The following is a 22,679-nucleotide window of genomic DNA, read 5'->3' as shown; positions in this document are numbered from 1 at the left end:
ACACGCTACAAGATGATCCGATCCTGCAGGCCCAGATCTTGACAGTTGAAGGGAGCAGCAGCACCCTCGGCATCGACTACACCTTCGGTGAGGTCCGACCTAGCCTCGGACGGCGACGCGGTCCGAGGATCTCCACTCTGAAGGACGGCATCATCATCACGCCCGGGCCATCGCCGCCAGGGTCCTCTCCAAGAATCCGGCTCGAGCAGGCGGCTCGGCTGGTCACCCCGAGGCCTCGGCTAGCTGTCCCCCGAAGACATTAGCCCGGCCCAAGGCCTCGGCAGATCAACTCCGGCGTCGGTCTCGCTAACGGACGACCCGGCCAGGCTCCGGCCGACCAAGTCTTCTTTTCGAGCCAACTCTGCCTCTGTCCGTGCTGACACCGCTACCCCTGGCTTCGGCTCATCGAAGAGCGGTCGAGGGGTTCCTTTAACTAAGCAAGAGAAGCCTCGGACAGCAAGGCCAACCGAGCCAAGGGACTCCTACGCCTCCGGGATACGGATACCTCACTCGTCACCTTTGCACAGGGCGACTCGCGCTTGGTGAAGCGGTTCAGACAACCAACAGGCGAGTCTTAGTGCTCGAAGATGAGGAAAAAACACGGCTCCGCGCCGAAAATACATACATGTTCAGGCCCCGACAGCCACAATGAACAAAAGACCGACATTCAAGGTGCCATTACAAACGGAACTCCGGTTCCGTCCCCGCGGGTATGAACAACCTCCACACCAGGGAGCCTGCGGTGCGACGAGTTCCGGGCGACTCGCCAGCGACCTCTGCAGCAGCAGCCATGGTCCTAGGACGGACGCGGCCACCGGAAGGCTCTCGTTTGCGTTCCCGCTCAAGGGACCGACTCCCACGGAGGGGTGCAGCTGGGCTGCATGATGAAAATCCTTGAAGCCGAACGATGGCTGAAAGGTACCGACTCCCACGGAGTTGCGTCCCTCCAACGACAAGGCGGAAGGACTGTGGGCACCCCCCATCCGGGGGCTCGGAGGGTGGAAAGACGCGATGCATAAGGGAGCGCGAAGACATGGTCGCCTTTCAAGGGGGTCACCCTCCTTTTAAAGGCGACTCTCCCTACTTGCATCCCCAGCCGTCGTGGGCTGAGTCTTCTCCAACACGCTCCAAGGTCCTCCCCCTACGGCGTGGGGGCTGGGTCCCACGCGTCATGCAAGCTGGCCCAGAGCAGAAGAAGCCAAACCGCCGCGCGCGGTGCATGCAACCGCCCAGCGGTTACAAGCAGTCCTCCACTTTTGCCCAGACCAGTGGGCGAAAGGGTGGGCAGCCATGCAGGCGGCATGCAACCGCGCCAAGTGGGCGCACCTCTCCGACTTCTAACGCGCCCAGCATGGAAGCCCACGCCCACGCGTCATGCAACCGGCGCGCCGGTCGCTACGTGCAAGCAACTGCACCACCACTCGCACCACTGTCGCGCCTCCTCGACTGCGGAACCAGTACCACGACTCGAGGCGACCCAGCGCGCGACCCAGCAGCGCCAGCCTGGCGCGACGGTCAATGCAGCCAAAAATGGGCCGGCAGTAATGGCGGTGGCAGGCGAGCAGCGGCAGCGGTCACGTCGTCAGCCAAGCTTACGTTCCATCCGGGGGCAGCGAGAGAACCCTCTCTCACGGCGTGAAGACGGCGCGCCCGTGTTCCGTTCCTTGAACGGCTCGCGCACGCGCAACGGCCGCCCCGTGAACCACTCGCCCCGTCGCATTAACTCTGCGGCGGGACAGGCGGCGCCTCTGGCAGGGGAAGCGAGCGACGCTTCGCCTTCGCCATAATGACCGCGTCAAAAAAGGTACGCCACGTCATTCGATTTCGTGTCCTTTTCCTTTTCCTCTTTCTCTCTCTTACAACAGGGACCGGGAAAGGGGGATACCCCGAAAAGGATCCTTCTCCGTGAAGGAAACAGGCTCCGAGCCCCCTACTTATCAGAGGTTCGAAGGCTGGCCCCTCGGAGGGGTTTAACAGCTGCCTCAGAGCGCGTGGGCTCCACACCCACTACTGGTCAGAGGTTCGAAGGCCGGCCCCTCGGAAGGGTTCAACGGCCGCCTCAGGCCACTCGGGCTCCGCGCCCACTACTGATCAGGGGTTCGAAGGCTGGCCCTCGAAGGGTTCACAGCCGCCTCAGACATAGAGCGAGGGATGACCCTGGGTACGTTCGATACATAACTGAGGATCGGGCTACGCTCCCGAGGTACCCTAGGACATTTCCGAGACCAGCGGGAACGATCTTGTAATGGAATCCCATCAGAGGGAGGCATCGAGCCCTTGGACCCCGTCGACAGGGGACCGGGTCCGGCAGATCACCCGCAGGTACTTTTGGGCGCGCCTCTGGGCCTCTAGCCGACCCCTAACAAATGGGGCACGGACGTTTGCTCGGATTACCCGCCAGTAGCTCACCGGAAACACCATGTTCGGCGCCCTCCGAGGGCAACATGGCGCTTTCCCCCCCCCTCCTCCTTGCGAAAAGGCGACACAGGGGCGTATGTAAAAAAGTCGAGTCTGTCCCTGACCGTCCTCTCGCCCTGAGCAGAGGCTCGGGGGCTGCTCTCGCAAACCCGGCTCCGGCCAAACCGTTGACAGCGTCAACATACCAGCCTGAGAACTTGGAACCCGACCGTGCACCCGGGCTACGGCCAGCTCGCATGAGGGAACGACCAGACCAGCCAAAGCATTGCGCGAGGCATTAAGACCTCGGAGGAGTCAAACCACTCCTCCGAGGCCTCGGGGGCTACACCCGGCGGGTGCGCACGCGCGCACCCACCGGAACAAAACGCAACCGAGAAAGGCTGGTCCCCTTGCAAAAAAGTGCGACAAAAGCCTCCAAGCGAGTATTGACACTCCCTTCGAGGCTCGGGGGCTACTGTCGGGGACCATAATTAGGGGTACCCTCAAGGCTCCTAATTCTCAGCTGGTAACCCCCATCAGCACAAAGCTGCAAAGGCTTGATGGGTGCGACTAAGTCAGGGATCGGTCCATTCGAGGGACTCGATCCCGCCTCGCCCGAGCCCAGCCTCGGGCAAGGGCAGCCGACCCCGGAGGATCTCCGTCTCGCCCGAGGCCCCCCTCCAGCGACGAACATACCTCCGGCTCGCCCGAGGCCCTATCTTCACCAAGAAGCAACCCTGACCAAATCGCCGCGCCAACCGACCAAATCGCAGGAGCATTTAATGCAAAGGTGGCCAGACACCTTTATCCTGACGCGCGCCCTTCAGTCGACAGAGCCGAAGTGACCGCAGTCACTTCGCCGCTCCACTGACCGGCCTGACAGAAGGACAGTGCCACCTGCGCCGCTCCGACTGCTGTGCCACTCGACAGAGTGAGGCCGACAGGCAGTCAGGCCTGGCCTCAGGCACCATAGGAAGCTCCGCTTCGCCCGACCCAGGGCTCGGACTTGGGCTCAGCCCCGGAAGACGGCGAACTCTGCTCCGCCCGACCCAGGGCTCGGACTTGGGCTCAGCCCCAGAAGACGGCGAACTCCGCTCCGCCCGACCCAGGGCTCGGACTCGGGCTCAGCCCCGGAAGACGACGAACTCCGCTCCGCCTGACCCAGGGCTCGGACAAGGGCTCAGCCCCGGAAGACGACGAACTCCGCTTCGCCCGACCCTAGGGCTCGGACTCAGCCCTGGCCTCAGCCGACGGTCTCCGCCTCGCCCGACCCAGGGGCTCGGACTCGACCTCGGCCATGCAAGACAGACTCGACCTCGACCTCGGAGGAGCCTACACATCGCCCAACCTAGGGCGCGGACCGACCACGTCAACGGGAGGCGCCATCATTACCCTACCCCAAGCTGACTCAGGCTACGGGGGACAAGACCGGCGTCCCATCTGGCTCGCTCCGCCAGATAAGCAATGATGGCGCCCCGCACGCTCTGTGACGACGGCGGCTCTCAGCCCCCTTACGGAAGCAAGAGGACGTCAGCAAGGACTCGACAACTCCGACAGCTGTCCTTCCGCCAGGCTCCAGCGCTCCTCCGACGGCCACGACACCACACGAACCGGGTGCCAAAACCTCTCCGGCTGCCACGATGGCATGTACTTAGGGCGCTAGCTCTCTTCCGCTAGACACGTTAGCACTCTGCTACACCCCCATTGTACACCTGGATCCTCTCCTTACGCCTATAAAAGGAAGGACCAGTGCCCTCTTATAGAGGGTTGGCCGCGCGGGGAAGAGGACGGGACAGGCGCTCGCGTGAGGCCGCTCGCTCCCTCTCCCGTGTGGACGCTTGTAACCCCCTACTGCAAGCGCACCCGACCTGGGCGCGGGACGAACACGAAGGCCGCGGGATTTCCACCTCTCTCACGCCCGTCTCCGGCTGCCTTTTTCCCCCCTTCGCGCTCGGCCTCGCGCTGACCCATCTGGGTTGGGGCACGCGGCGACATTTCACTCGTCGGCCCAGGGACCCCCCGGTCCCGAAACGCCGACACTAGTGGATTTGGTGTGATACTCGGAATAGATTATTTAACCAAGTATGATGGAGTGATATCTTGTGCTAAGAGGATGGTTACATTGACAAGTCCGCAAGGAGAGAAAGTTCAGGTCAATGTTAACATGCTAGCAGAAGTAGAAGCCATAGTAAATCAATTGGAAGAGAAATCTTTGGAAAAATCAAAATGGTATGTGAGTATCCCCACATGTTCTTGGAGGAATTACCAAGTATCCCACCTGATCGTCATGTAGAATTCTGTATTGAATTATTACCTGGAACTGCACCTATATCAAAAGACCCTATAGAATGAATGTCAAGGACTTAGGTGAAGTTAAGAAATAGATAGAAGAATTATTAGAAAAAGGTTTTATCCGCCGAGCTCGTCCCCTTGGGGAGCTCTAGTTCTATTTGTGGATAAGAAAGATGGTTCAAGAAGAATGTGTGTTGATTATAGTAGTTTGAATGAAGTGACAATTAAGAACAAATATCCATTGCCCCACATTGAAGATTTGTTTGATCAAATGAGAGGAGATAAGATATTCTCTAAGATAGATCTAAGACCAGATTATCATCAGCTAAAGATTGAAGCTGAAGATGTACCCAAGTCAACCTTTACCACAAGATACGAGTTATATGAGTTTTTGGCCATGTCATTTGGACTAACTAATGCACTAGCGTACTTTATGAACTTAATGAATAAAGTATTCATGGAATATCTTGACCAGTTCGTGGTCGTATTCATTGATGATATACTGGTATACTCCTATAATGAAGAAACACATGAAGATCACCTAAGGCTAGTTCTTCAGAAACTTCGTGACAATCAGTTATATGCAAAAATTTTGAAGTGTGATTTTTGGCTGAAGAAAGTTTCTTTCCTTGGACATATTATCACTGATGGTGGAATTAAGGTAGATCCAAGCAAGGTAAGTGAACTACTAAATTGGAAGCAACTGAAGGATGTGTCAAAGATCAGGAGTTTTCTTGGATTAGCAAGGTATTGTAGAAGATTTATTGAAGGCTTCTCAAAGTTAGTGAAACCTCTTACTTCACTGTTGGAGAAAGGTAAAGAGTTTAAATGGGATGAAGCTTGCCAGAAATGTTTGGAAGAAATGAAGAAAAGGTTGACCACTACACCGATGTTGGATTTGATGTTTATTGTGATGCCTCACATCTAGGTCTCTTCACTGATCACAAAAGTTTAAAGTACATATTCACCCAAAAGGAACTCAATCTAAGGCAATGAAGATGGCTTGAGTTAATAAAAGATTATGATTCGAATATTCAAAATCATCCAGGAAAAGCGAACGTCGTGGCAGATGCTTTGTGCCATAAAGGTCAAGTGAATAGTGTTAGTGCATATCTGATGGTGCAAGAGTTTTGTTGGGAGATGGAACTACTTAATCTTGGTATGGTTAATAATACAGAAGCAACAGTTATGGAATTAGAATCTACATTGGAGAAAGAAATTCGTAAAGGGAAAGAATCAGATGTGAAGATTAAAGAAATTAAAACTCAGATTGGTTTGTGTAATGCCCAAGATTTCACAGAAGATGAGCAGGGCACAATTTGGTTTAAAAAGATGATCTGTGTATCAAAAATTGAACACATTCACTAGTTTATTTTGAGAGAAGCTCATGTTTAAGTGTATTCTGTTTACCCTGGATGTACTAAGATGTACCAGGTCTGAAGGAAACATATTGGTGGTATGGTTTAAAAAGAGATGTTGATACTCACGTTGCAATATGTGACGTGTGTCAGCGAGTTAAGGCAGAACATCAAAGACCAGCAGGTTTGCTACAACCTCTTAAAGTGCTTGAATGGAAATGGGAAGAAATTGGTATGGATTTTATAGTCGGGGTACCCCATACATGTGATGGTTATGATTCCGTATGTGTTATTGTAGACATGTTAAATAAAGTTGCACATTTCATACCTGTGAAGACCACATACTTAGGAGCTCAGTTGGCAGAGCTATATATGTCAAGGATTGTTTGTCTACATGGACTACCAAAGAAAATTGTATCAGATAGAGGAACTCAGTTTACCTCACGCTTTTGGAAAAGATTGCACGAATCTATGGATACTAAGTTAAATTTCATCTCAGCCTATCATCCGAAGACAAATGGCCAAATAGAGAGAACAAATCAGGTATGAGAAGATATGTTAAGAGCTTGGGCTTTAAAGTATGGTCAAAATTGAGAGAAGAGTTTGCCCTATGCAGAGTTTTCTTATAACAACAATTATCAAGCAAGTCTAAAGATGGCACCATTTGAAGCACTCTATGGAAGGAAATGTAGAACATCACTATATTGGAACTAGGTTGGAGAAAGTCAAGTGTTTGGTCCAGAGATTCTTCAGGAGGCAGAAAAGCAAGTGCAGATTGTCAGAGAATCTAAAAACAGCACAGTCAACGCAGAATAGCTATGCTGACAATAGAATAAGAGAATTAACCTTTGAAGTTGGAGATATGTGTATCTTAAAGTTTCACCAATGAGAGGAATGAAAAGGTTTAAGGTTAAGGACAAATTGTCTCCTCGTTACATTGGACCGTTTCAAATTTTAGAAAGGAAAGGAGAAGTAACCCATCAATTGGAACTACTCGACTGACTATCAGATGTACATGATGTGTTCCACGTATCTCAACTCAAGAAGTGTTTAAGAGTACTTGAGGAACAATTACCCATGGAAGAACTTAATGTTAATGAGGACTTAACATATTCTGATTATCCATTTAGAATTTTGGAAACATCATATAGAATTACTCGAAGTAAAGTTATCAAGATGTGTAAAGTTTAGTGGAGTCATCACTCAGAAGTCGAAGCAAATTGGGAAAGAGAGGATGAACTCAGAGCAGAATTCCACCAGCTATTTTCAGAAGTTCTCTAATCTCGAGGACGAGATTCTTTTTAGGGGTAGGTTTTGTAACACCTCAAATCCATCAATTAAAATAATTCAATACTAGTTGCTAAACTTAGTAGAGGGTAAAATTAAAATTTGAATCAAGGGCTTGATTTCTTTTATTCATTTTTGGAAGGTGATTTTTGGCTTGAATGATTGTTGGAGATTGTATTTATAATATTCTATTATTGCGAAATATAGTTAATTGAAATAATAAATGTAGATCTAAAGATAAATATTTAGTATTTTATTGGTAAAACTTATTGATGAATTCATGATAATTTTTAAAAATAATTATTTATATGTTCTTAAAAACAGAAAACAAAAAGGAAAAGGAAAAACATAATCTACCGCTCGGTCAGGCTAAAGCCCGACCGAGGCCCACCAGGCCCAGCCACGGTGCCCCCCTTCTTTTCCTCATTCCTCTCTCTATGGCACGTGGGGCCCACCCCGCGGCCCCTCCTCTCTCCACCCGCTCGGACGCGCGTGACGTGCGTGCGTCCTGCGCCGATGCCGCTTGGCCCCCGTGTTTGGGCGTTTGCGGCCTGTCCCCCCTCGTCTCCCGCGCTCGGCCCGTCGCCTCCCGGGTCGGCTGCTCACCTCCAGGGACCAGATGTCACCGGACCTTCCCTCTCCCTCTCCCCTACTTCTCCCACTCGGAGGCAACGTCGTTAATGGCGTCGCTGCTGCGCCTCTCCCTCTCCCTGGCTCCCCTCGGCTATATTCTTGCTATAAAGCACGAGCCTCGACCTCCATTAGCTGGTTCCTAGCCACCTCACACCTCTCCCCGTGCCTCCTTCTTGTCGTGAAGATTATCGTCGACCGTAGTGTTGTCCCCATCGTCCGCCGCCGCTGGAGCGCCGTCCGCTGATGACCAGGGCCTAGAACGCCACCCTGCGGACCTCCTCTGCTCGGCCGACCACCCGCCAGCCCCTCCCCTGCTTGCCGACCTCCCTATGCAAGGAAACATAACAGAGGTTAAAGAAGATGATTATTTAATCTAGTTCCTAATTCTTTCTTGCTACCCTCTAGTGACCACGTTTAATTTCGAACTAGTCCCTGCAACAATATTTTGATATGTGTAATGTATGAATCGTGTATATATTGAGCGATTAAATCTCATGTGTATGTGACAAGCTATTTCCATTATTATTTTTGTTATCGGTCGCATTGTGTATCTTAATTTGGCTATGTTCGTCGAAAATTAGTTTAGATATAGTTTTCTAGAATGAATAATAAAAGAATAGGGTAGACCATATTTTCATAAAAAATGTTAGATGAATTATTACATGATTACCTTTGCTCTTAAGGTGGTTTAGATTTATAATCAACACATATGTTCATAAGCGCAATATATGCACATTGGTTAATCACTAAGAAATAATAGAGTTTTTACTAATATTGAGATGATATAAGTAAATGATAGTTTAATATAGTTTCGCTAACGAACTAGGAGTTATGTGCCTTATACATAAAGTTGTAACATCTTAATATGGTTTTGCAAATAAAAGATAGAAGAAGGTGTAACTCACATGCTTTCCGGTAGGAATAAATAATTAGTTAGATAATCTAGCCATAGCGTTTAGTTTAATGTTATGCATATGTCTTTTTAAATGAATTTATATAGTGTTCGTTTCCAAAGTAACTTGTCATTTAATCTTTTCTGGGAAAATAGTAAAGTAAAATCAATAGTATTTCATGTCATAAGCAAATAGAGTGATTACCAGTGTATTTTAGTTTACACTATAGTTACGAATGAAGTTTTATGTTTGGATGTTTTCATTTTATAAGTATGATTTGTATGATGTATGTTTATTTGTGGAATGTTGTATGTTTATTTATTGGTGAATGTTTTCTTTTGTATGTGCGATGTACGCGCTACTAGAAGCTTTGAGGAAGACCCGCAGGACGCTTGTGAGTAAGGCAAGTGGATTCTCCCTCTACATTTATTATTGTACCCAAATAATACATTCAATAAGATTTACTTTTTGATATGTGCATAATTTGATGGGTTTTTCTTAAATAGGATTATCTAGAAATACCAACCTTATTCCTTGATTAACCTGGGTTTAATATTATACTTAGTAACTATGCTATTGCTCAATTTTATCACTATGATGTCACTTTTTAATATAATATTGTTCCGAAGATGAAATTTATACTATTGTTGTTAATCCGATGATTAAACAAGAGCATTTTGTATCAAACCGAACATGGAGTGACCACCCAGGAAAATAGTGCAACCATGAGTGCTATCATGGCTCTGGCTTTCGTAAATAGCTTTATAGACTTAGTGCTTAGCAACTTTACCTGAAAGATGGGCAAGAGGGGGACGGCAGTGGTTTGGTGGCAGCTCACGTTAACATGAGGTGGTAGTCTTGGCTAAGGTGCCTCACCTAGAGAGTCACCATTACTGACATGGAAACCTTAGCGGGTGGCTTTATACTAAGGATATTTTGTGAAAGCCTCATAGTGGATCCCTAGCTATTCACCTCGGTAGTGTTTAAGAGTCCGTAAAACCTAGGCTAGAGGGGGATACATGGCTTGTGGGTAAAGTTGTACTACCTCTGTAGAGTGTAAAACTGATATGTCAGCCATGCTCACAGTTAAGAGTAGTCTGGACTCTCACATGATTATTGAACTTAAAGATGGAGAATCTATCGTGATCCCTTGGGTTAAAATGGTTTGCTTAAGTAGTTTCACTTAAGTTCTTTTGAGAGATAATCATTATGCTCATGATTAATTGGGTTTTGGGATACACTTATAATTAGTAAATTAGGTGTTGTTAATAAAATACTGACCAACTAAAATGCTTACCACATAACCATAGCATATCTTGTTAACCTTGCATAGTTCCTCCCATTTGCTGAGCCCCCACCGTAAGTGAGCTCACCCCTTGCTAAATTTTTGATCGGAAGGTGATGAGGAGGACTTTGAAGAAGATCTTGACGAGTACTGAGTCTAGCGACACTCCGGTCATCTTTCTGTGGGAGATCGCTCATGATATTTCTGTTGTACTTTGATTATGGTACTATTTAAGTTTCTTAAGTCTGGATAATGTAATAAAGTTAGTATACTATCTTTTACGCATTTATGGCAATGTATTTTAATATATTGCACTTGTGACATCAACATTTGTGTGGAAAATGGATCCTGGCATACATATGTTATGCATTCGGTTTTGGCTCCTAAAACCGGGTGTGACAGCTCTCCTCTTGGTAAGGTGAAGTAATATGTTATCCATAACAATTACAAACATTTTGCGTATCGTACTTCCTCAACAATTATTTGCATTTAATTTCTAGCAACTGCCACAATAAGTGAGCGTCGAGATGCCATCCTTTGGGATGTCGCCTCCGGAACTTTAACTGTTGCCTCCACCGCAACTTCCATCTCTGCCACATTTCCCTTTGGTTGATCCAGCTCCAGTATTCGTCGATATGTACATAAATACGTGTGTGATACAAAATAGAAGAACATAGAGGTTAATATGCAAATTTATGTTACAGGCCTAACAGACACCTCCTACTTCGATTGCAACACCTAGAGATGCATCTGGCCAAGATGACGTCGTGACTTCTTGGGTGACTACCTCTTCACCACCCACACTCTAGGTGGAGGTAGTGACCACAACTTAACCAACCAGGTGACCTTTGCACTTTTATTGTAGTTTTATTATGACATTTGAATGAATTTGGAAATATATGAATATGGATGAACTAAGTTCGATGTGTGGACCTTTCTGATGTGTGAATGAGGATGTGACATATGTGATTATGGATGAACTAAGTTCGATGTTAGATATGTGTGTTGTGAATGTATGTGTATGTGCTTATCGATGTATATGTGTTTGTGGATGTGTATTTGTTTGTGATATGTGAATGATGTGAAATATAGAATTTTGTGGTTGTTATAATGTATATTGTGTGAATGAACAAAAAATAGGGAAAGTTCTGGCATCACTGGAATTTATTATTTCTAACGGCTACCCGAGACCGTAGACATAAGGAATAGTAATGTGTAACGTCTGCTCGAGACCGTCGGACATAAGGCAAAGTAATGTCCGACGGTCATCATGCGACCGTCAGACATAATAATAAAATGTCCGACGGCCTAAATCCAGGCCGTCGAACATAATATGTGTGGGCCCAATAAACATCGTGACGGTCGTTACCCCGGCATATCGCCGATGACACCTGTGGGCTGTCGGGCATAAGCTATCTTTGACGGAGGCCGTCGGACATTATCTTATTTCCAACCTTTTAGAACCGACAAATACTTACGGTTGGAGATAAAGCTTAGGCCATCGGAAATAGTCGATGTCCGACGATTATTTAAGCCTCTTCTCCGACGGCTAAACCGTCGAAAATTTTACATTTTACTGTTTTGAAGAGTCAAGTCTAGACATACCCGGCTAGACGGAACCATGGCTCTGCCACGGGATAGATACATCTCTACTATAACGAATGATAAATATAGTGTTGGAGGCTCCTATATGACTGAACGCCTAAAGAAAAAAAACTTTAATATTTTTTTGTAAATACGAAAAGGCTGTTTTGAACTTTTGATATAGCGACTCAGTGAGACACTGTACGTACAAGGTTTGCCCTTTTGCTAAAAATGAAGGCATTTTTAAAATTTATTTCTGTAAGTAACCATAACTATCTGGTAGAAGTACCAATAGGCTAAATAAGATGTGCATATGTGCACACGCATATATATTCTCGTCATCACATATTTTATTGAGGTAAATATCAACTATATATATAGTCGTTAGTTTATACTCCCTCCGTCTATATAAGTTTGTCTTTCTAGGTTCGTCTTAAATCAAATCAAACTATTCAAACGTTGATAAACAATATATATAACATTAAACTATTTTAAACTAAAAGAATTATATATTATGATAATTAAGTCATGATGAATCTATTAATTTTACTTTTATATTGTAAAATCTTATGAAATACTCCCTCTGTTCACAAATATATGATACCGTGGACTTTTTTCGAAAATTTTAACCACTCGTCTTATTTAAAATATTTATTCAAAAATATAAAATTTTAAGTCAAACACAAATTACCTTAAATAATAAAAAAATCACAAATAATAAATGATAACTCATTATTTTTTGAATAAGACAAGTGGTTAATTTTTTTAAAAAAGTCAACGGTGTCATATATTTATAAATAAAGAGAGTATTTGATAGAACCGATAGTGATTGACTTAGAACAAACCTAAAAACGTGGACCAAGGGAATGTCAATATTTACACAAAACGATCATTTGCCTTATTTAAATACCGTTAAAGGTCTGTTCGGTTTCCAAGGAACAGTTGCGTGGAATGATTCCTAACCCAATTACGACTTACCCAATTTATTATAAGTTTTAATCAGCTAGAACAATTCCTGATCGATTCCGGGACAAACGAACACAGCCACACAACCTTAAATGGTGTCTATAGTGTGCTATTTTAATTTAACCGGATGTTTTTCCTATTTGATTAACCGGTTATCCAGACGATTGTTGACGAATTGTTTACCGTGTAGAGTTCAGGAAAGCTGTTTTTTACGGTTATCGTTTTCGAAACACACTCTCACACACACACACAAAAGCTTGTACTAATTTGGTGTTAATTGTCATCTTCAGACGACCAACTCAATTAGGTCTCTCACTTTCTACACTGGATGCACTACAGTAAACGGAACAACGTCCGACGGCCAAAACCGTCGGACATAAGAATTAAACCGTCGGAAATAGGTTATTTCCGACGGCAAAGCCTTATCTCCGACGGCTTTAAGCCGTCGGCGATAATTCGTCAGAAATAGTGCAATGTCCGACGGCAGCCGTCGGACATAAGCTATCTCCGACGGCTGCGTGTGCCCGTCGGAGATAACAAATCCCAACCGTTTTACCGGTCGGAATGTGGGCCCCACAGGATTAAGTCCGACGGCGCGTAGCTAGGCCGTCGGACATAAACATCCCTTATGTCCGACAGTATTTAATGCCGTCGGACATAACACATGGTTATGTCCGACGGCTACCACTAGGCCGTCGGACATAACAAATTACAGAATTTACACAAAATTCTGTTTTTTAAAAAATCTGACATTTACAAAACAAAAACAGATTCATGCACATATACACATTCACATTCACAATCACAAATATACACATTCTAATAAGTATTCACAATCACAAATATTCTCACATAAATAATAACATTCACAAATTTAACATCAACATATAGGTTCGACGGCTGTTGCAAACTGAAATTGTGTCTCACAAACAAGTGTTGCAAAGTGTTTCATAAATAAACATCACGACACATCAATCATATCCAGCGTCTGGATGGTTCGAGTAGCCACCTCCTCCGGCTGGACTCTGCGTATTGAAAAGGTTGTTGACCCACGAATGTGTTGTGTCGTCTTGCCCAGACCCATCTCCAGGTGCGGCAACTGAAGCGGGTGGTGTCTGAAATCCCTATAACACAAGCACATGAAATAGTAACCACTCAATTGTTCATTTAAACACATAAGACATCTATGAACATGTCACACACGCATATGTGTACATACCATAGGGAATTGTGACGTAGGCGGAGGCGGAGGTGGAGGCGCCAACATTGGCATTGGCAGTGCAAAGTCCGGAGGCGGCATCCCATATGTCGGCATCGGGACGCCCGCTTGTTGGGCTAGTTGCTACAAATTATATACAAGTCATTGTTGAACAAACAAGATACACATCAAGTGTTTTGCAAAATAAGCTACAAAATGTTACTTCAACTTACCGAGAGAAGAGCTTGATTTTGGGCCTGGAGGCTTGCATAATACTCGTCCCTCTTCTTCTGGTACTCGGCTTGTTGTCTCTGGTATTCAGATTGTTGCCTCTGGTACTCCAATTGTTCCCTCAAGACTGATTGATGGTACTCTGCCTGTTGACGCAACACTGCAAGCTCTATCTCATGGGCTGCTGATCGTGAACGGGACGATTGTGAAGACGACGATGTGGATTGTCGTCCACGGCGTCTCAGCTCTCTGGAATCAATCGTAGAATCAAAAATACCCAACCTACAAGAGTGAACCATGCACTTAGTATAGTAACTCATGGCTCAGTTGAATCGCAAGCATATGATGACAATTTTGAAAACCAAATCAAATAATCTCACCGTCCATGAGCTTGTCCTCCTGCGCTAGCATATGCTGCCTGAGGGTCGATTGGCTGGCTCCTCCAATCGTACTCCTCCCCATGGCGTTGAACCATCTCCTGCCCATACGAAGCCTGGAGGCAAACAATATCAAATATAAGTGCATAACCCCTATGCCCTTGCAAACAATATCAACACACATAATAGAGTATCAAAAACTCACTAGACGGTCGGTGGCCGTCTGAGTGCATAACACATCAGGATTCTGAGGATCAGAACCCCTATGCCCTTGCATATACACCTCCACATCCGTGGGCGTACGACCGGATTTGACTTCCTGTACATAAAAGTTATAATGACACATTTCTATGTGATTCAAAGTTACGACAAACTGTGACTTACCATTCGCTTAGCCAAGCGCACATGACCATCACCGCCGTAGTTGTGGAACGACTCAGTCCCACGGTTTCCCCTGTTCCTTTCGGAAATGGCACGAAACTCAGGGGAAGCCCACCATCTGCACAATGCCCGATAGCCGTCTGATCGGGTGGCCATCCACGGCACTGACACCTACATGAAATTTTTTAAATAAAGCAAGCAAATACATGGCTTTGTGCGATATGAGAGGCAACAACCTGTTTACCTCTAGGTATTGCTCCTCCATCAAGTAAATTGATGACCACTCGGCCTTTGTATTTGGCATCGGTCGATCATCAGCATTTGCTCTGTACCATGCCTTTATAGCCTGAATTCGTGCATAGTACATTGCATCTGCAACGACATCGTTCGCGTTAAACTCAAACACGTAACGAGCGTTCATATCATATGATCCATCGTCCGGCAACTTGTACCGTTTCTGCAAAAACCATAGTGTTATCATAAAAGCAAACATATATGGAATAACTAAAATAGTATAAACAAGTCATACCCAGAATGCATCCCAAACTAGTGCCTGTGTGTTGCCAAACGTTCTACAGACACCATAGCGATAATGCTCCCAAGTGGTGGCGGGGACAGACTCGCCAGTAGGCAAAGTCACAAGACCAGGCCAGTGCAGACGAACAAGATTACCAAGAACCATGTTCACCTGCCTGTAGTGTCCTGTGCCTGTGAACGAGTCGTCGATCCAAGTCCTGCAAACAGAAATCAATGTAGAAATTAAAACATAACTTTCAATAACATTTAAGCAAAGATATGTCACTCACTTTCCACTAGGCTTTATCACAACCCGAGATTCGGGTGGAAGCTCTGGAGGTGGTCCAACAAAATGCAGCTTCCTCGTTCTCTTAACTCGAGAAGTTCCAGACCCAGCTGCAGAATCTCCACCAGCCCCAGAATCCCCAGCCCCAGAATCCCCACCAGCGTCGTCTCCAGCATCATCTCCCACATTATCTCCACCATCATCTTCAACATCATCTCTTGCATGATCCTCTACCACTGGTTCCTCAATTTCAGCATCCTATGAAACAAATAACTTACATCATACAATATTAAGTAACTCAAATAATGTAATTTAACAACTAACTTACATCTTGTGGAGGCAAATGTTCTGCCACCGCTCTCCGTCTGCTCATGGTAGAACCTGTGCCCTGAAAAACTGAATCCTCACCCCTCGAGCTGCTCCTCGAGCTACTCCTCGACCCAAGCAAACTATGAGCTAAAGACTTCATTTTCTTTGACATCCTATTTTAACAAAAACAAGTTAGTACATAAATCGACAATAAAATAATAAAATATGCAATAAAATCATAAAATATGCAATAAAATCATGATCCATACTCGTCAATCGTAATCGTAATCAAAATCAGGATCTAGTTGCTTTCGTCGATTTAATGGACGCCAAGTAGCTTTCTTCTTTCTCGTCACTCGTTTTCTTTTTGGAGGAACCTCTACATCATTTTGATCGCCTAATAAAGATTCTTCCAACATTTCAGTTTGTACATTAAACGTGCTTGTAAGTTCTTCGTCTTAGAAAATCTCAGCAGCCCCCACTTCCTGCTCGATTTGACTTTCAACATAACCAGCATCACCAGGAGCATATAGTCGTTCACGCGGATTAACTTTGTACACTACCCTCCAATCAACCAAACCGTTTTTCTTAGATGGATATGTCATATAATACACCTGCTCGCATTGGTGGGCAAGGATTATAGTGTCGTGGCCTTTTAATCTATCGTTGTGTTTGACTTCCACCATGCCATATTGATTTTCTCGCGTTGTATTTGGAGAAAACCAATCACAATCGAAGAACACCACTTTGAGTTGTTTATCTCCAAAAAACTTGTACTCGATTATATCATTAATGACTCCATAATAATTAGTCACCTTCCCTTCATCATCGACAGCTCTAGTTACAACTCCGGAGTTTGTCGTGGCTGCTAAAGGATGATCATCTTCGAACCTTGTGGAACGGAATCTAAAACCATTGACATCATACCGACCATAACGTCTGCCAGTTACTGCTCCTAGGGATAATTGTCGAAGGTCCGGGTGTATATTGTCATTTTTATCTACATAATCTCGAAACCAACACAAGAAATTAAGTCCCCCATCTTTTCCCTCTCGACGAATCTGGTCACGTTCACAGCCAGAGATGCAATTTTGAGAATCAAATTCCCTGTTAGTACAAGGAAACAAACCTTTTAGTATCACAACAAAAAGTCTAGCGGCAATGACTAAAATAAAGTTTACACTTACAGGAGAAACTGACTCATCTCTTCCATGTTGTTATACATGTAGAGTAAAGCGGTCTTCCATTCGTCGTTGGTGAAACAGTATGTTGTGCTGGGTCCTACAGTTTTGCCCCTCCATTGAAAAATTTCAATATCACTAATAGGGGGCTCGTCGACATGATACCGCAACGTATGGGCATTGACATTGTGTTCCTCTGCAAAGTACAGGCCCGTGAACGATGCTATCTCTTTGTATTTGAATTCTTCAGCGATGCACCCTTCAACTCGTCTCTTATTACCAACCATTGCACGTAGCTTCTTTAGTGTCCTTTCGATGTGATACATCCATCTATATTGCACAGGACCTCCTACCTTAGCTTCGTATGGTAGGTGAACAAGTAGATGTTGCATCGGATTGAAGAAACCTGGTGGAAATATTTTTTCAAGTTTGCATACCAAAATCGGTATTTCTTGCTCAAGCTTCTCCATCATCTCTTTCTTTATTTCTTTGGCACAAAGGTGTCTATAAAAGTAGCTTAGCTCCGCTAATGCTTTCCAGACATCATTTTTTACAAAACCACGAAACATAACAGGAAGGAGTCTTTCCATTATTATGTGGTAGTCATGACTCTTCAACTCAGAAAACTTGCCCGTCTTCAAATTCACAGACCTTCTAAAGCCCGCGGCGTAACCATCTGGGAACTTTAAGTTTTTCAACAATTTCATCAATTGTTTCTTCCTTTTAGGTTTAATACTGAAAGGAGCACGTGGCTTCTTCTGATTCTCTCCTATCTCCATAGTTGGTCTTCTACAGATTAAGGCCAAGTCTTTCCTTGCCTTAGGGTTGTCTTTTGTTTTGTCAGTGATATTCATGCAAGTGCTGATAATGCTTTCACCCATATTTCGTTCCTGGTGCATGACATCAATGTTATGCATTAGAATCAAGGCTTTCATATAAGGGAGTTCCCATAGACCACATTTGTGAGTCCAATTATGCTCCGTTCCATAACCTTCAAAACGATTTCCATGTTCGTTTAGTTTCAAATCATTAAGTCTCGCGAGAATCTCTGGACCACTTAAACGCTTGGGTGGTCCCCTCGTCACAATCGTGACCTTTTTAAAAGCGTTCCTATCGAACCTGAACGGGTGATCCTCTGGCAAAAAACATCTATGGCAATCGAAGTAACATATCTTTCCACCAAACTTTAGTCGAAAGCATAAAGTGTCTTCAACGCATATAGGACATGTCAAAATCCCATGACAACTCCATCCAGCAAAGATACCATAAGCCATAAAATCATGAATAGACCATAAAAACGCGGCTCTCAGGTTGAACTTCTGTTTCTTGTAACAATCGTACGCCTCGACTCCTTCCCACAAAATTTTCAATTCTTCAATCAGGGGTCTCATCATCACATCGATCTTTGTTCCAGGATGATCCGGACCAGGTATTATAAGACACAAGAAAATAAATTCATATTTCATGCAAAGAGCTGGTGGAAGGTTGTATGGAACAGCAAAGACGGGCCAACATGAGTACGACGTTGCAGTTAGATTAAATGGTGAGAAACCATCTGTTGCCAAACCGAAGCGGACATTCCGCACTTCATCAGCAAAGCTGGAATCAAAAGCATCTAGTGCCTTCCATGCATCTGTATCAGCTGGGTGCACCATGACATTTGGATTCTCACGTACCCCTTCTTTGTGCCACCTCATGTGTCTGGCTGTATTCTTGGAGATGAACAAACGTTTCAACCGAGGTATGAGAGGCATGTAACGAAGCTGCTTACGTGCAATCTTCGTAGTCACGGTCAAACCATCGTCGTTTTCAACCTCAACGAATCTACGCTCACCACATACAGTACACTTCTTCTCACCTGCGGTCTCCTTCCAGAAAAGCATACAATTATTTTCACAGACATCGATTTTTTCGTAGTCCATACCGAGGCCAGATAACAGCTTTTTAGACTGATACATGTCCTTTGGCATCTTGTGATTCTCCGGAAGTACATCACTGATCAAGTTCAAAAGTTCCTTGTAACAGTTGTTTGAGAATGCAAACTTAGACTTAATAGCCATAAGTCGAGTCACAAATACAAGGACGGTCACTTTTGTGTGCTCATGCAACGGCTCTTCGGCAGCTTTAAGGAGCTCGAAGAACTTCTGAACCTCAGGTGTAGCTGGATCCTCAAACTCGGTGGGTTGACCGGGGTTCTCCGAATCGACGGTTAGAAACTCATGGCTTACATCGTCAAGCATCTCTTCCATCCTATCGTAGTCCTCCTCTTCATGTGACTGAACTTCCGATACAATACGAGGAGGTGGGTCCTCACCGTGGTGCACCCACACCTCATAGCCTGGCATATAACCGTTCTTGCAAATATGTATCGACATAGTCGTCCTGTCAAGGAAATTAATGTTCCGACACTTGCTACAAGGGCACCTAACATCGGTTCCAGTCTCTGACCGAGCAAAAGCATGGTCGAGAAAAGCATCAGTCTTGGCCACCCACTCACTTGATAGAGCACCTCTTTTCTTCCAACCTTCATACATCCATCGACGATTCTCCTCCATACTAGCTACGAGACGTTAACTTAATTAGATAAGTAATGCACGGGCCATCCGTTTTTACGAAGAAATCATGCCCCTACATCTGTAGGAAAGGATAGGTCCTAAACCCACCCAGGAGTGACCGACGAGGCCGTGTTTATGACAAGACATGTGGTCGTGCGAAATTTCGGCAGCATAACCCCGTTGTTCTCCAATCGCACGCCTAAAAATGGTGCAATTGGAGAACAGAGAGGTTATGCTGCCGAAACTAAGCAGGAGCACATGCTTTTGTCATAAACACAGACTCTGTCGGTCACCCCGAGGCTGTCCAATAAAGGGACAATTCCGGCCCAACATACCTCACATGCGTCGCTTGTAAGGTGTGTTGGGCCGAAACGGGTGACGCCTAGGTTTCGTTAACTTAATTAGTTATGATTACTAATTAACCACACTAATACAATAGTCACTAATTAACCAAACTAATACAATAGCACTACAAAAAATCATTTCACGGGACACTAAATCAAATAAAACAACCTTATTTCCGAGGGCTTAATAATTACCCTCGGAAATTAAAAGTTTAAATTATATAGCCACTAATAAATAAATTAAAACAAGATAATTTAATTGCATAATTAAATTAAGCCGTCGGACATAACAAAACTAAACATTGCTATCAAACAATATATGCATATACAAAATTATACTAAACATTATAAAATTTCTTACTTTGCCGGACGATTAGCGGACGCCGGCGGGGTCGGGGCGGGCGCCGGTGGCGTCGGGGGCAGAGGCTCCGGCGGCCGCGGGCAGCGTCGTGGCGGCTCCGGTGTCGCTTGGGCGGCGGTGGAGTTGCCGGTCGACGCGGTGGTGTCGCTTGGGCGGCGGTGGAGTCGCCAGTCGGGTGCGGGCTGGGCGTCGGGACGGGGCTGGAGGTCCCCGGGAGAGGCTTGGGCGGTGCTGGTCGACGGTGGCGGCTCCTCGGCGATGGTGGCGGCGGCGTGTGCTAGGCGGCGACGACGGCGTGTGCTAGGCGGCGAGCGGGAGAGACAGACAGAAATGAAACCGACGCGGGCGCGGGGGGTCGGTTAAAATCCTTTACTTTCGACGGCCACCTAGGGAACCGTCGGACATAAGCTTATGTCCGACGGCTTATCTGACAGCCGTCGGACATAAGCGTATGTCCGACGGTCCGCCTCCCAGCCCTCGGATATTCTCCCGGCCATCGGACATAAGCGTATGTCCGACGGTCTCCTAGGCAGCCGTCGGACATAATGGAGCCGTCGGACTTGTATCGTTTTACTGTAGTGATGCTGCAAAAGCATGTTAGATTAAAATAAATGAAACAGAGCAATCCAACTGCACTGTCAAGTACAGACACATCATCATAGGTTCATTAATAGAATATATACATGCAACACACAACTCTACAGATGAAATTTATAACAGAATTTAAAGGTAGGCTAAGATTCGGCAGCACATGTGGAGCGAGGAAGAAGACTAACTTTAATTAATTTTGGGAAAAATCTCTCTACCACGCATGCATGCTTTCTTTTGGTTCCATCAAACAATAATATACAAAGCATACAACAACATACAGCTACGTACGTACAAGCACATGTGATGGACATAGACATCCAACCGAGGCGATCATCTATGGTTTTGACATGCATCCACGTACGGTTTACATTTTCTGTGGTCGAAGAGAGCTGCGCCATGCACCCACGGTGGTGTGTAGGGGAAAAGAAAAAGTAATTCTAATTTACATGACGGAGCACGCGTTGGGGTTGTCGTCGCTGAACATGGTGGCGAGCCGCTCCTCCTGCGGCGGCCCGGCCGCCGCCGCGGGCCCGCCGTAGGTGGAGGAGACGGGCATGACGGCGTCGACCCTGCGCACGTAGCCCGGCGGCGCCTTCTTGTCGTAGGCCGGCGCGGCGTAAGGGTGCGCGACGAGGCTGTAGGGCACGTAGGGCCAGATCTCGGCCTTCTTCCCCGTGGCCTGCACCCGCTTCACCACCTTGTGCGGCTCAACGTACCCCTGCACCGTCACCTTGTACTGCTTGCGGTTGATCTCCACGGAGTGCACCCCTGATGACGATGATGATCAGATGATGGACGCAAACAAGGCGATGCAACAAAACAATTAGCAGCAGCCAGCAGGTTGTATTTCTTCGGAGTAGAATCTGATGAAGAAGATATGCATACCTTTCATGCTGGAGAGCGCGTTCCTGACTTTCATCTCGCAGCCGTCGCAGTCCATGCGCACCTTGAGCTCCACCGTCTGGAACTGCTTCCTCTTCTTGTACCGGCGCCGGCCGCCGCCGCCGCCTAGCAGATCCGACAGGTACTCCAGCGTGCCTCCTCCCATGGTTGTTTAGTGAGCTCGAAGTTGCAGGAAGCTACGGGGGCGAAGGATCACAAACTGATGATGCGACGATGAACGAACGAATTAGCTCCCTGCTGCGGCGCTGTTCTTGAAATGGTCACCAGTCCCTCACTCACTCGCTGCTCACCACACACGAGCTCAGTTTTCTTTGAGCTTGCTAGCTCTGATGATGAATGGTACTCCGTAGCTACTAGAAGAAGGCTGCGTGTGTGTATATATATACGCCTAGCCTCCAGCGGCATCATGCTGTCGCCAGCAATATAATCCAGGCACCAGCTCACTGACCTGAGCTGCTTTCTTGCAGGCAGTGAGGCGGCCTGATACTGTTTGTGTGTGTCGCCAGCAATATAATCCAGGAACCGTGTCTCGCTTTGCGGGTGACGGCCGCCAGAAGTTTCCGAAGATGCCTTGCCGCGGCGCCTGCCTGCAGGCTGCAGCAGATGCACTGCTTGCTTCGCTTTCTTTCTTCTACCTGTCCGTCGGCGGCCCGCCTGCCGAATTCAGCTCGAACCGACTCCGCACAAAAAGCCAGCTTTTGGGGTGGTAAGCTAAGCAAGGGGAGCAGAACAGGGGAGGGCGGAGGAAACG

The 22,679-nt window shown here is 46.2% G+C and overlaps 1 protein-coding gene across 1 annotated transcript; it reads right to left on the bottom strand.

Annotated features, from left to right (window-relative positions):
- Window positions 1–21,116: 21,116 nt before the first annotated feature.
- On the bottom strand, window positions 21,117–22,252 carry LOC100285673 (uncharacterized). The gene is made up of 2 exons (NM_001372318.1): window positions 21,911–22,252; window positions 21,117–21,793 (listed from the first exon to the last, which is right to left on the bottom strand). The coding sequence occupies exons 1-2, from the start codon at window positions 22,071–22,073 to the stop codon at window positions 21,468–21,470; spliced, it is 489 nt and encodes a 162-aa protein (NP_001359247.1). The 5' UTR covers window positions 22,074–22,252; the 3' UTR covers window positions 21,117–21,467.
- Between the last annotated feature and the right edge of the window lie 427 nt (window positions 22,253–22,679).

Source organism: Zea mays, chromosome 7, assembly GCF_902167145.1.
Source record: "Zea mays cultivar B73 chromosome 7, Zm-B73-REFERENCE-NAM-5.0, whole genome shotgun sequence".
Taxonomy (NCBI): domain Eukaryota; kingdom Viridiplantae; phylum Streptophyta; class Magnoliopsida; order Poales; family Poaceae; genus Zea; species Zea mays.
The sequence above is the reverse complement of the archived record's forward strand: the minus strand, read 5'-3'. Positions and strand labels throughout refer to the sequence as shown.